At 39.0% G+C, this 15,012-nt stretch overlaps 1 protein-coding gene across 1 annotated transcript in view; it reads left to right on the top strand.

Moving 5' to 3' along the window:
* Positions 1-15,012, top strand: part of MYO3B (myosin IIIB) — a 476,002-nt gene that overhangs the window by 287,204 nt on the left and 173,786 nt on the right. Inside the window, exon 25 of the mRNA XM_043487760.1 lies at positions 13,209-13,288. Coding sequence (XP_043343695.1) covers positions 13,209-13,288 — 80 coding nt within the window. The remainder of the gene's footprint in view (positions 1-13,208; positions 13,289-15,012) is intronic.

A 15,012-nucleotide genomic window follows, 5' to 3' on the forward strand; every position in this document is an offset into this window, starting at 1 on the left:
TTGTAACTGGAATAAGGAAAAATGCCATTTCTAAAGACAAATACCAATATAAGGTAAAATATTTGCATTGACTTAAAAGGATTCAGACACATATGCACTGACTACCTGAAGCCTCTAGAATTAGTACAGAATTGTGATGCTTGTAGAGTTCCTTTATCAGAGAATAGGATAAGATTTTAATTAAGGGAGATTTGGAAATCAGTTATTCTGGATGCTGTGTCACAGTTTCGTAAAGCCAAGTTCTCAAAAAAAGCAATCAGTCCAGTTCAGTTTAGTTCAGTCCCTCAGGCATGTCCAACTCTTTGCAACCCCATGGATTGCAGCATTCCAGGCCTCCCTGTCCATCACCAACTCCCGGAGTTTACTCAAACTTATGTCCATTGAGTCGGTGATGCCATCCAACCATCTCATCCTCTGTCATCCCCTTCTCCTCCTGCCTTCAATCTGTCCCAGCATCAGGGTCTTTTCAAATGAATCAGTTCTTCGCATCAGGTGGCCAGAGTATTAGAGTTTCAGCTTCAGCATCAGTCCCTCCAGTGAATATTCAGGACTGATTTCCTTTAGGATGGACTCATTGGATCTCCTTGCTATCCAAGGGACTCTCAAGAGTCTTCTCTAACACCACAATTCAAAAGCATCAATTCTTCAGCGCTCAGCTTTCTTTATAGTCCAGCTCTCACATCCATACATGACTACTGGAAAAACCGTAGCTTTGACTAGATGGACCTTTGTTGGCAAAGTAACGTCTCTGCTTTTTAGTATGCTATCTAGGTTAGTTATAAATTTTCTTCCAAGGAGCAAGCATCTTTTAATTTCGTGGCTTCAGTCACCATCTGCAGTGATTTTTGGAGCCCCCCAAAATAAAATCTGTCACTGTTTCCACTGTTTCTCCATCTATTTGCCATAAAGTGATGGGACCAGATGCCATGATCCTAGTTTTCTGAATGTTGAGCTTTAAGCCAACTTTTCCACTCTCCTCTTTCACTTTCATCAAGGGGCTCTTTAGTTCTTCTTCACTTTCTGCCATAAGGGTTATGTCATCTGCATATCTGAGGTTATTGATATTTCTCCTGGCAATCTTGATTCCAGCTTGTGCTTCATCCAGCCCAGCATTTCTCATGATGTGCTCTGCATAGAAGTTAAATAAGCAGAGTGGCAATATACAGCCTTGACGTACTCCTTTCCCTATTTGGAACCAATCAGTTGTTCCATGTCCAGTTCTAACTATTGCTTCCTGATCTGCATACAGATTTCTCAAGAGGCAGGTCAGGTGGTCTGGTATTCCCATCTCTTTAAGAATTTTCCAGACTTTGTTGTGGTTGACACAGTCAAAGGTTTTGGCATAGTCAATTAAAAAACAGCAATGACTGTACTTAAAAAATAGAACTTACATAAACTTCATCCTTCAGCACCATGACACATATAAGATTCAGTAGAAGAATCTTTTTGGTCAGTGCCATTTTATGAATGGTAAAAACAAAAATTTGAGAGAGAGAGGGAGGGAGAGCAAAAGAAGAGAGTGAGAAATATGTATGTGTTGGTGTCTAAAAAACCTGTGGCACTGTAGCTTAGATACAAGTCACACTGGCCAGATAGGCCTGTTATAAGCTTTGTTGCCTACAGAGTGTTTCCTTTCTCAGTTTGCCTCTCCTTATTTTCTGGATTTTTAAGCAGCTAGTTTTTCTCCAAGATCCACACCTGAATGTTTTAGAGTAGGTCTTTGAAAAGGTATTAGGTGGTAATAGTCATTCCTTGAAAGAAAGCGAAATAATTGGTAAGTGAGAAAACTGGACTTGAATACCTATAGACCAAAAGTTAAACTTGAATGCTTTCAGAGTCTCAATCAAACAAACAAACAAAAATTGTATAAGTGATGGTTGCATTCATATTAGCAATCAGCTTTTCAAAATGACTGGTATTTGCTAATATGCAAATTGAAAGAAGCATAATTTTTCACTTGGAGAATACTTTAGTATGAAGATGCAGAAGATAAGCACCTTTGAAATCACACAGTGTGTTTCAGGGCTTAGTGAAACAAAGGATTTTCTGTCTTAGTGTAGAAATAATTCAGTGAGAGTTAGAGTGACAGGTAAGGAAGGGTTTATTAGTGTAGGACACTTGTAAGAGATGCAAGCAGGCAGGCAAGGGCGTGCTGCCCTGAGAACTTAGTGGCTACATTTTTATAATTAAAAGAAAAATGGGGAGAGTTGGAAAGACCATATTCTGTTTCATTCTTGAGTAGACATCAAGTTTCTATGATAAACCACTTCTCCACATTGGGAAAGGGAGTTTTTTTGTCCCTATGTGGTCAAACTGAAACTTGCTGCTACAGAAATAGACCAAAAGGCAGTAACATACTAAAATATGTCAGGTTTTAATATAATGCTACCTTTTCCTTTATTTTTGTTTCTAGTGAATGCGGAGAAGCATGTCCTAGGAATCATTCACTTGCTGAGCTCACTGGGCAGGATGTGCATCTCATTCCACCATTGTTTCTTTGTCTTGGGGGGTGTGTCTCACGTTTCTGTCACATGGTTTTATTGCTAAGCAAACCTGCTTTCTGGGATGATCTTTAATTTACAGGGGTCTCGTGTACTTTTTCAGTTTAATCACGTACTTTCTTCCTTTACTCTTGTCCCTATTACCTTGAATTACTTAGTCTTTAAAACATTGTTGGGGGGAGCAAAATATCATACCTCTGTCCCCTCTCTCATGTGCTGTGAAAAAGAGTGATATACAAATTAGAGATCTGAATAAGCTCACTTTAGCCAAAAAAGCAAAGGAAATGGAGGAGTAACTGGAAAGAGACCCCAGGAACAGAGCCAGGGTTAGTTTCTCACGGTGATCAGCTGTGAAGAGAGAGTTAGCAAATTAAATAGCCTCACCTCTGTCAAATCATTACTTAAGCTTCCTCTATTTATCTAAGCTGGGCTTCCCAGGAGCTCAGTAAAGAATCTGCCTGCCAATGCTGAAACACAGTTTTGATCCCTGGGTTGGGAAGATCCCATGGAGAAGGAAATGACAACCCACTCCAGTATTCTTGCCTGGAAAATCCAATGGACAGAGGAGCCTGGCAGGCTACAGAACATGGTGTTACAAAGAGTCTACTGAACACACACACATGCACTATCATCACCATCCTCCCCTCTTCTATTGCTTGCCAAACTGCTAGGAAATAATACATCATGTAGGTTTTAGTTTTACCCTCTTTGTTTTGTTCTTTCTTGTTTTTCCTAACTCAGCAATCTCTTAAAATTTATTTCACAACCATCGATAGACTTTCAGACCTGAATGGAAATCCAACACTACTTAACCTTTTTTACTCCAGTTCATCTACTGTATTAATTTTCTTCCCTGAACCCATGATCTTTTTATAGTATGCATAGTTTTGCCTTTCCTATTTGGAATAATACATTTTCCATTTGGAATAATATAATATCTAGCCTTTTCAGATGACTTTTTTCACTTAGTAATATAGATTTAAAGTTCTTCCATGTCTTTTCATGATTTCATAGCTCTTTTTTAAGAACTAAGTAATCCATTGTCTTAGATATAACTCAATTTGTTTTTCCATTCACCTACTGACATCTTGGTAACTTCCAATTTTTGGCAACAAGTTTCTGTGTGGACATGTTTTCCACTCCTTTGGGTAAATACCAAGGAACATAATTGCTGATCATATGTAAGAGTATTTTTTGTGTGTGTAAGAAGCCACCAAACTGTCTTCCAAAGTAGCTGCCCCATTTTGTATTCCCATAAGCAATGAATGAGAGTTTCTGTTGCTCTATATCCTTGGCAGCATTTAATGATGTCAGTGTTCTGGATTTTGGCTATTTTAGTAGGTGTATAATGGTATCGCATTTTAATTTGCATTTCCCTGATGATATATAATGTGGAGCATCTTTTCATATGCTTATTTGCCATCTGTGTGTCTTCTTTAGTGAGGTTTCTGTTAAAGTATTTGGCCCATTTTAAAATCAGGTTGTTTGTTTTCTCATTGTAGAATTTCAAGAGTTCTTTGTATATTTTGGATAATAATCCATTATCAGATATATCATTTGTGAATTTTCCCCCCCATGTTGCTTTTGATCAATATTGTTTACTGCCCTGACCAGCTCTCTGATTTACAACCTAGGTAAAGTTTTCACATGCCCTTGCCACAGATGTCATGCAATCTTTTTTTGGTACCAGGTAAACATTACACTATCCTTGTAGTCCCATCTCTCAAGAGTCTACCCTTCTTATACCACATTAGCAGGCATTGATCTAGATTCAGCTGCATAGCACAGAGGATTTGTTCCATGAGTGCCATGGCAAAATGCTGCAGCACACACGAGTGGAGGACTGCTCATCTACTCAAACTTCTCATTTGAGGTGTCATACTGTTGAGTCATAGAGACTAGAAGTGATTTAAAGCCAGAGATAGGCTTGGGATAAGAATTCAGGTTTCTCAGTTATGAGTCTAGCATTCTTTTCATTGCTTCCAGGCTAAAGAGGGAGAACTAAACAAGCACTTATAATTTCAAGCATTCAGTCATCATCCTGCACAATGTGAAGTTACCAGCCTCTTGTTTTCTGAAGCACCATGTGGCTTTCTCAGACTTAATTGAAAACACAATGTTATGCTTTACATAGAGAAACCTATAACTGACCCACCATCAATAGATAAGTTGTATTGAGCAGAGCTTCTAGGGAGGGATTTTTTAATCCTATTTTATATTATATAAAATATTATATAAAAATATAATTATATCCCTATTTTATATTATGTAAAATATTTTTTATTTATTATTTAGTAATCAGTTTATTCTCTCTTGCCTTGTCATTTAGTCTTAGACTATGAAATGTGGGTTCCCTGTATTGCAACAACCTGACCCACAAGAGATTTTACTCAAGGCTCTACCCCCTGTAGTAACTAACAAATGTAAGACCCACAGTGGCTTGTATCCAAACCATTCACCTTTGGCCACATGGTGGGATGAGTAGCTACATAAGGCCACTGGAAGAGCAAAATTAGCTAAGCTTTTGTCCATGGTCCCACCAGTAACTTATGATGTCTTAATAAAGTCTTCCCTTTCCATGTTTTCTCCCTCCAAAGTTCTTTACAAAAGGGTCATTTCTACTCAGTTTTCAGAGTCTCTCCTATGATGACTATTTCTTAAAAATAATTAGCCTGAAATAATACTTATGCTAGAGAGGCATATTTTGAGATGACAAATTCTGCTCCCCTTCATATGCAAAGATCTCACGTATGTGAAGTAACACATTTATCCATCCATGAAGAAAGTGGACCTGGATTAGTTGTCAAGGAAGAATAGTAACATGAAGATTTAGAACACAGACAGGGGAGCTTCAGTGGGAATATGGAGAAGGTCTGCTGGGGAGATTTTCAGGGTGGAGCAAATAGGGCAAACTGGTTGTTGGGATAGGAAAGAGACAGCATTGAAGCCATATTGACCTTCAGAAGTGGGAATAGGGATGTGAAAAGCCATGTATGGGACTTTGATTATATCCTTTGGCTAAATTGCAGTTTTGTCCAAGACTAGGCTTTATTGAACTAAAAACCACTCTGCTGCATGTGGATGTTGCCCTGAGACTGAAATAAATGATCCTTACTTGTGTTGGTACTGGCAGGTATGCGTGTGTGGATTTCATGTTTTTCTCAGTGAGTTAAGTCTTCATGGATAGGTATCAACTGTCTAGGTTCCAGCACTTTTGTGAACACATGTCATGTCACTTGGCAGTCATGGTATTTCCAAGCAAACTCCAAGTGAAACATGTGGAGAGAGCAGACAATACCCAGGGCTTTTCTTAACTAGCTCTATCTTTATTAAGACAGGATGAACTGGCAGTTTCCACCCATGTGGCAATAAAATGCAGGAAGCAGAGAGCCTCAGCTCCACTATTGACTGAGTTGAAGGGAAGTCTGGTTGCCTCCTTGACACGTTCTGATGATTTGATGCAGTTGTTTGCTGAGATGACATCCTGTTTATGAGTTTTCAAACTTAAAGAGGAAAGGAGTTATTAGTTTTTCCTCAGCTATACAATTTTAAAATCTCTGGGCCACAAATCTTTAAAGCTATAGTTCTCATTTTAAATGGAAAAAAAAAAAATCAGTGAAAACCTTGGTTTGGCTTCCTTCAAACAGATAGTCTAAAGGTGCTCATTGTGCAGAAATTCCTTAAATTTCCAGACAAATGCCAATGAATGCAGAAATGGGGAAAGGTTCCCTTTGGGCATTAAATTTCCCACATACATGATAAAGTCTAGGTTGTGCATTCAGAAAAGAACATTTGCTGTATGTGCGTATCTTTCTTCATTAGAACAGCTTAGAGTACAGGCTGATCTCTTTAATTCCTCCCTCCACAAAACTACAGCCACTTCCATATATACATAAATTATCTGTGTTCTTTTCTTGAGAGATTAAGTAGACTGGGAACTCTTCCACCTCCCGCTTGTCCATTTACTGATATTAACACTCAAAGGCATAGATAAATGCCAGGAGAGAGTGAAATCTGCAGAACAAAACCTAACATTACCTTTTCTCTCTCTGCCTCCTACAACTGTGTCATTTTCTTGTCACTATTTTAAGTTATCTCAGTGTATCAAATATAAGACAAGTTCTTGTTGTATAGATTTATAGCATAGATCATTATCTAAGTGGTTTTTTAAAAAAACATACAAAATCTAGTATGTTTTATACAACTACTGAATTTAACCCCTTGCATTTTTATTGGTTACAGTGTTATTAACTAAAATTAGAACATTTCATTCACTCCAAGTATCACCCCTGCATAAGTCTGTCCCAAGCTGACCCCCTAAACATTACTCACCCTACCTGTTGTTATAATTAGACAAAGTAGAGTTCATTACTCCCCACAGGAAGAGAGACCACCATCTCTCAAAGCTTTGGCAGTGTCTTAGAGAAGGAAAGGCTGGGTCAGAATTTGTTGAGAGGTCAAGTTTGATTTAAGATGAGTCTTTCTAAGTGAGAGGGTTTGATTAGAACTGCATAAGGATCACACGGGTAAGTGAAGAGGAACGAAAGAGCTTCTTGATGAGGGTGGAGGAGAGTGAAAGAGCTGGCTTAAAACTAAATATTAAAAAACCAAGATCATGGCATCCAGCCCCATTACTTCATGGCAAATAGAAGGGGCAAAAGTGAAAGTAATGACAAATTTCTTCTTCTTGGGCTCTAAAATCACTGCAGATGGTGACTGCAGCCATGAAATCAGAAGGCAATTGCTTCTAGGCAGGAAAGCTATGATAAACCTAGACAGTATGTTGAAAAGCAGAGACATTACTCTGCTGACAAAGGTCTGTACAGTCAAGGCTATGGTCTTTCCATGTAGTCATGTACGATTGTGAGAGCCAGACCATAAAGAAGGCAGAGCACCAAAGAATTGATGCCTTCAAACTGTGGTGCTGGAGAAGACTCCTGAAAGTCTCTTGGACAGCGAGGAGATCAAACTAGTTAATCTTAAGGGAAATCAACCCCGAATATACATTGGAAAGACTGATGCTGAAGCTCCAGTATTTTGGTCATCTGATGTGAACAGCTGACTCATTGGAAAAGTCCCTGATGCTGGGACAGATTGAGGGCAGAAGGAGAAGAGGGTGTCAGAGGATGAAAGGGCTGGATGGCATCACCGATGCAATGAACATGAACTTAGGCAGACTTTGGGAGATGGTGAGGGACAGGGAGGCTTAGTGTACTGCAGTCCATGGAGTCACAAACAGTCGGACATGACTAGGGGATTGAACAGCAATAACAAGGATCACATACAATATAACCAGCACATGATTGGTGGAAACAGCAACGTGTGAATTTGAAACAAGGGATTTACAGAACCATGGAGTTTAAGCAATGGACATTTTTCATAAAGAGTTGATGGGTCTTGAGTCTTTGGGGAAATTCTTGTAATGAACAATCAAACCATTTGTCTGGACAGGAGACTCCTGGAAAAGAAATTCATGTTAATGGGGACAGGAATAGCACAAGGTCATTCTCATTTAGACAGAAAGGTGTGACTTTGGTTTTCAGTATCCAAACTGGGCTTCCCTGGTGGCTCGACAATAAAGAATCCGCCTGCAATGTGGGAGACCTGGGTTCAATCCCTGGGTTAGGAAGATCTTCTGGAGAAGGAAACGGCCACCCACTCCAGTATTCTTGCCTGGAGAATTCCATGGACAGAGAAACCTGGCAGGCTTATAGTCCATGAGGTCGCAAAGAGTTGGACATGACTGAGCAACTTTCACTTTCACCCACACTGACTGTGGGGTACAACATAGTAGTTCTCAGGTCTACTCACATAACTTAATCTGGAAAAAAAAAAAAAAAAGAGCTGATGTTTTCTTTGCAACTCCTTTTTGGTCAGCATTTGACACCAACCTTTTACTTTTCAGCATTTTTTTGCAATCATTTATTAGCTTATTAGCCTATTTCTTGTGTTATGGAAAATTAAAACAGGAAATTTTCCTAAACAAATGCCCACCAGCAGTCACCACCAGAACCCTGCAACCAATCCTTTAAACCCAGAGAGGGCAGCAGAGGGAAGTCAAATTTCAAGCCTGATTATTTAAAACAGCAACCCATCATCTTGGGCAACTCTTAAGAGGCAACTGAAATCCTGGGTGCTGGGTGCTTTCCAAGAGCTGAAAATCCTCTGAAGCAGGCAGGAAATTGCCATCTTTTAAAAGTTTCAGCTCTGTCTTCAGACCACTTGTCCCTTTTCCTTTAAGTTGGAAGCAGAGAAATTATCTGGGATCATTGCAAGCTCCGTTTTAGATTCTTTCCTAACCCAGTTCCCACATAGGATATAAATTCCATCCATTGCCTCTGACTTCCGTTTTTTCACCCTCCAATATGTCAGTGAGTCACAGGAGGGTGCTCTGGAGCAGTGAGGCATCCTTAGCCAAAGAGGCTGTCTTGGGGGTGAAGCACTGAGGATGCTTAACATTTGAAAGAAGTGTGAACACTGTATTTACATTTAAATTAAAATGGAAACTTCTTATAGGTTATGTTTCTGAAAGGTGTGTGTGGCACATCTGCTGAGGTCTATTGTTTATTCATGCTGTAAATCCTTTGAAATGTGTTAAAATGCTTCCCACTCATTATAAAGCTCCTGCCACCCCTGGATTACGACTTTGATGTCACCAATCCTGCTTCAAAGGATTCTTTCTGGGCTATTAATCACAGTTTAGCCTCTGAAGATATCGCCAGAGAAAACATTTGGACATCTTTGTGCTAGACTTGCTAAAAACTTTGAAATCTTTAGTGTCTTGCAAATGCACAAATTGCAGCTTTTCCTTCCACTGACAACTTTTTATTTTGCTACAGAATCAAATGACATTTTAGGTAAAACAGATCTCTTGTTTGGGGGGCTAAGGATGAGAAAGGAGATGAAGGGTTGGGTGGAGAGGAAGGGAGAAGAGAGTTCCAGCAGGCCACTCAGACCCTTCAAAAGCAAAAAGCAGTAGAAATCAGAGAGGCCAAGAGATGGATATTCAAAGTGGAGTTGCCTTATCACTTTTTCTCATCTTTCATTAATTTTTTTTACAAACCAGGGTTCACAGTAGCAAATTAGTGAAATTCCCTGTTCTCTTGCCCATGTGAACTGTTCATAGCAAATCATCATCATCAATGCTAGTAACACGAAGTGAGCACTTGCCTTGTACCAGAGCTGTGTTGATAATGCTTTTCATGAATTATTGCATCCAGTGCCCATAACAGCCCTGAAAATTAGCTAGTCATTCTTCTCTTTCTAGTAGAGAGAGGGAGACACTTTTACATTTGGAGATTCATTCCTCTTGTAAAGTTTTCTTAGAAAAGGGTAATTTTGGCTCAGTTTTCAGAGCCTCATGTGTGTCTACATTTCTCAGAAATAACCAACTTAAAATAATCAGTATGCCAAAGGGAGATATTTTATTCCTCTTCATTTATAATTGCCACTCTAACAAGTATGAGGTGATATCTCATTGTGGCTTTGATTTACATTACCCTGTTAGTGATACTAAGAATCTTTTCATATACCTTCAGGCCATTTATATGTCATCTTTGCAGGCATGTATATTCTTTGCCCGTTTTTAAATCGGCTTACTTTTTGCTGCTGAGTTATAGGGCTTTCCTTGTGGCTCAGCTGGCAAAGAATCTGCCTGCAATGTGGGACACCTGGTTTCGATCCCTGGGTTGGGAAGATCCCCTGGAGAAGGGAAAGGTTACCCACTCCAGTATTCTGGCCTAGAGAATTCCATGGACTGTATAGTCCATGGGGTCGCAAAGAGTTGAGTTGTAGGAGTTCTTTATATATTTTGGAAATTAACCTCTTACGAGATAGATGGTTTTCCCCCATCTTTTTTCCCCCTGTTGATATACAGTCCCAATTGTCTATTTTTGCTTTTGTTGTCTGTGCTTTTGGTGTCCTACCTGAGAAATAATTGTCAAGACCAGTGTTATGAAGCTTTCCCCTTATGCTTATATAGTTTCTGGTCTTACATTTAAGTCTTTATTATGAGTTGATCTTCAAATATGGTATAAGATAGGGTTTCAGTTTCATTCTTTTGCATGTAAATGCCCAGTATTCACAGCACCATTTGTTGAAGAGATAATCCTTTCCCCATTGTGTAGTCTTAACACCCATATCAAAGATTATTTGACTATATGTGCATGGGTCTGTTTCTGGGCTATCTGTTCTGTTCCATTGGTCTGTATGTTTATGTTCATGTCAGTATTGTTTTGCCAGATTATTTCAACTACTATAGCTTTGTAATGTATTTTGAAATCAGGACATATAAGGCCTTCAGTTTTTTCTTTTCCTTCTGAAGATTGTTTTGGAGTCCTCTGGGGTTCCATATGAATTTTAGTATTTTTTCTATTTGTCCAAAAATGTCATTGAGATTTTGATGGGCATTTCACTGAATTTGTAGGTCTCTTTGGGTAGTGTGGACATTTTAACAATATTAAGCCTTGTAATCCATGAACACAATGCAGGGTAACAGAATATGCCACCCCAAAATATGCCAGTTTGGCATAAGGATTATTTTAAGCTGAAAGCAATTGAAAAGGAGAAGATATAAGAAAAGTTCTCTGCCTTCTGTGCATTTGCCAAAAGCAGGGCATAAATTTGTAAAAATGTGCCCTCTCTCCTCTCTACCAAAAAGACAGAAGTTAATCACCAGAGACAACTCTAGACCCTATCAACTCAGAGACAGAACTAGAGGAATCTATATAATAAATTTGCCCTTATCTTATAATAGCTTCCCTATATATTTGTTGTTGTTTAATGGCTAAATTGTGTCCAGCTCCTTTGCGACTTCATGAACTGTAGCCCACCACAGTCCATGGGAAATCCATGGGATTTTCCAGGCAAGAATACTGGAGTGGGTTGCCATTTCCTTCTCCAGAGTATCTTCTTGATCCAGAGATGGAACCCACGTCTCCTGCATTGGCAGGTGGGTTCTTTACCACTGAGCCACCAGGGAAGCCCTTCCCTATATATTTACCCTTACCATAACTTCCCACCCCTGGAAACTCAAAGTTCTTTTTCTTTCTCTTTCACTTTTTTATAAATTTATTGTTCTTTCGTTAGATCTAACCACCCTTTTGAATTACTCATCACTGAATAATTCTGTATATATGTGCAATGCATGCATTAGTAAACTTCTGATTGCTTTTCTCTTGCTACTCTACCTTCTGTCATTCTAATTTGCAGGGCCCCAGCCAATGAACCTAAGGTGGGTATGTTGTAGGAAAGGGGACCCCTTCCAGGGCCTGAAACTGGGCTCTTGTCTAACACTCGGAAATGAATTGTCTGAGGAGACACATCTGTTGACAAAGCAAAAGATTTTTTGGGAAAGGGCACCCGGATGGAGAGCAGGAGGTAAGGGAACCCAGGAGAACAGCTCTGTCACATGGCTTGCAGTCTCGGGTTTTATGGTGATGGGATTCATTTCCAGGTTGTCCTTAACCAATCATTCTGACTCAAGAGTTCTTCCTGGTGGTGCATGCCTTGTTTAGCTAAGATGGATGCCAGAGAGAAGGATTCTGGGAGGTGGGCTGACAGGTGGTGTCTCCTTTTGACCTTTCTCAAACTTTTCTGGTTGGTGGAGGCTTGTTAGTTCCCTGTTCCTTACCAGGACCTCCTATCATAAAACAACTCATGTAAATAGTTACTATGGTGCCTGGCCAGAGTGGGCATTTCAGTCAATGTGCTTCCACTAACAGGTAGAGGAAAAAGAATATTTTTTTCTCCCTCACAATGGAATAGATTTCCATTTATTTGTGCCTTTGTTGGTTTCTTTCAGGAGTGTTGTATAGTTTTCAGTGTATAAATTTTCACCTCCTTGGTTAAGTTTACTCCTAAGTATTTTATTCTTTTTGATGCCATTGTAAATGGAATTATTTTCTTAACTCCCTTTTCAGATTTTCATTGTTAGTGTATATAAATGCAACTGTCTTTTTATATGTTGATTTTATATCCTACAACTTTGAATTCATTTGCTAGTGCATGTGTATGATCTTTAAGGTTTTCTATATGTAAGATGATGTCATCTGTGAATGGAGATAATTTTACTTCTTACTTTACAATTTGGATGCCTTTAATTTCTAATTCTTGCCTAACTGACCTAGCTAGGGCTGCCAGTATTATGTTCAATAGAAGTGGTGAGAGCGGACATTCTTGTCTCGTTCCTAACCTTAGAGGAAAAACTTCCAATTTTTCACCGTTGAGTACATGAGTTATGGGATTTTCATATATGGTTCTCTTATATTATAGTAATTTCCTTCAATCTCTAGTTTGATCCCTGGGTTGGGAAGATCCCCTGGAGGAGGACGTGGCAACCCATGCCAATATTCTTGCCTGGAGAATCCCATGGACAGAGGAACCAGGCAGTCTACAGTCCATGGGTCGCAAAGAGTCAGACACAACTCAGTGACGGAGCACTAGTTTGTTAAGTGAATGTGAGACTTTGGGCTTTCTTATTTGCTTATTAAACTAATATAAATTTAATTTATATTACAGATTATAGCTTATAAATATTATATTTTACTTGTAATTTACATCATTGAATTTGAAAATTTTTCCAAATGTTTCAAGTTCAGGGCAGATCATTTAGAACATTCTGAAAAATATAGGGACACAAAGGGAAAAATTACTTATCATACTATTCTTTTAACTCCTTTGCCTTAATTTTTTGTCTTCTTTGCACAGGTAACTTGGCCCAGACAAGAGCCAGGATAACAGCAGCCTCAAGATCTTTGCCTCCGCATTTCAGTTCTGGGAGACTCAAGGTGAGTAGCAGGTTTGTACCCAAAATACTGTGGACCACAAGACATTTCCACCCTAGAGGTCATCCTAGGTGAGCAGTATTCATTTCCTTTATCTGACCCACTATCTGGGAAGTCTAGAATAGAGACTGAGGCATTAGGAATTTGGGGTTAAGAGATTTGAAACATCATCATGAAATCCTTTACAATCTTGTGTCAGGGGGAAAATTTTTTCCTCTACCCTCTTAAGTTCAGTGTTTGAAGACCGAATTAAACTTGAACTGACAGATTAGCAAGAGAAAAAAAACATATTTTAATCATATACATACAGAGGTTCACCAAAAAAGTGACTCTAAGGGCCAGTTAGATTTTGGAGTTTCTATACCATCTTAATAGGAGATGAAGCGAGGAAGAAGGACACTTCTGGGACAATCAGTGACTTTTAGGAAAAATAAATGGTCCTTTAGGAAAATAAATGGGAAGTATAACAGTTTTATATGACAGTATCTATTCAGGCGATTTCTTATCCCAGTTCTGACTTCTCATCTCTGGTGATATGAGTCAATCTTCTCTGATTGCAAAGCTCCCAGGGAGGGGATTTATGACAGTTGAATTATTTTTGAAGGCTTTGCTTTTAGGCAGATAAGGAGAGTTCAGAAAAGCTTCTTCTTACAACTGTTGTTACTTACATGTCTTCAGTTCAAAATAATCCTTATGCCACATGGCATATGCAGACCCCTTTACCTGATTCTCAGAAATACTACTTAAGTTTATAGAACAATGACACTTGAAAATAAAGTCCATCTGGGAAGATATAAGGGCTTCCCAGGTGATGCTAGTGGAAAAGAACCCACCTCCCAGTGCAGGAGATGTAAGCAAAGCAGGTTCAATCCCTGGGTTGGGAAGATCCCCTGGAGGAGGACATGGCAACCCACTCCAGTATTCGTGCCTGGAGAATCCCATGGACAGAGGAGCCTGGTGGGCTTCGATCCATGGCGTTGCAGAGTAGAACACAACTAAAGCAACTTAGCACACATGCACATCCACATCCACAGGAAGAAGTGCACACATTCCACTTTTTCTTGAAGCTATCACCAATGTGCAGAGTAGGATAACAAAAGGAGTCAGCAGGGAAGAAAGAAACGAAACCCCCTCCTATTACTCTGCTTTGCTCTCTGAAAAATGAGTGATGTACTTATCCATGCAAAGAGGGTGTTAGACAAGTTACTAAATATCCTGCTGTAAAATATTTTTAACTATTCTATTCTTCCTGCTAATGTTTAGCCCAAATTTCAAGGAATGGCTGCTTAATATTCATTGTGTATACTAGCAGCAAGAAATAATGATCTGAAAGGTAAGGGGATAATAAAACAGGTCATGTCTTTGAATTTTCTTACCCTTTGTTTATACTGAATATTAAATGATTCATTTAATAAAGAATAATCAATACAACCACATATAATACATGAATATTACCCCCAAATTGATACAGACATACATATCTATACTCACTTCCTCTGAGAGTAAAAGACCTGCACATAGTAAGGATTCAGATCATCTTTGTTAACAGTATTCTTACATCCACATTGTTAGCACAATCCTATAGAATATTCTATTTTTCAATCATGTGCATTTGTGGCAGGAAATTAGGGCTATTTAACATGAGTTATGTGGGACCCTAGGTCAGGCTTACAGAGGGGTTTCAGTGGTTCTGAGAGTCTCTTGATATTATATGTAAATGTTGTTTG

This window comes from Cervus canadensis, chromosome 15 (assembly GCF_019320065.1).
Source record: "Cervus canadensis isolate Bull #8, Minnesota chromosome 15, ASM1932006v1, whole genome shotgun sequence".
Taxonomy (NCBI): domain Eukaryota; kingdom Metazoa; phylum Chordata; class Mammalia; order Artiodactyla; family Cervidae; genus Cervus; species Cervus canadensis.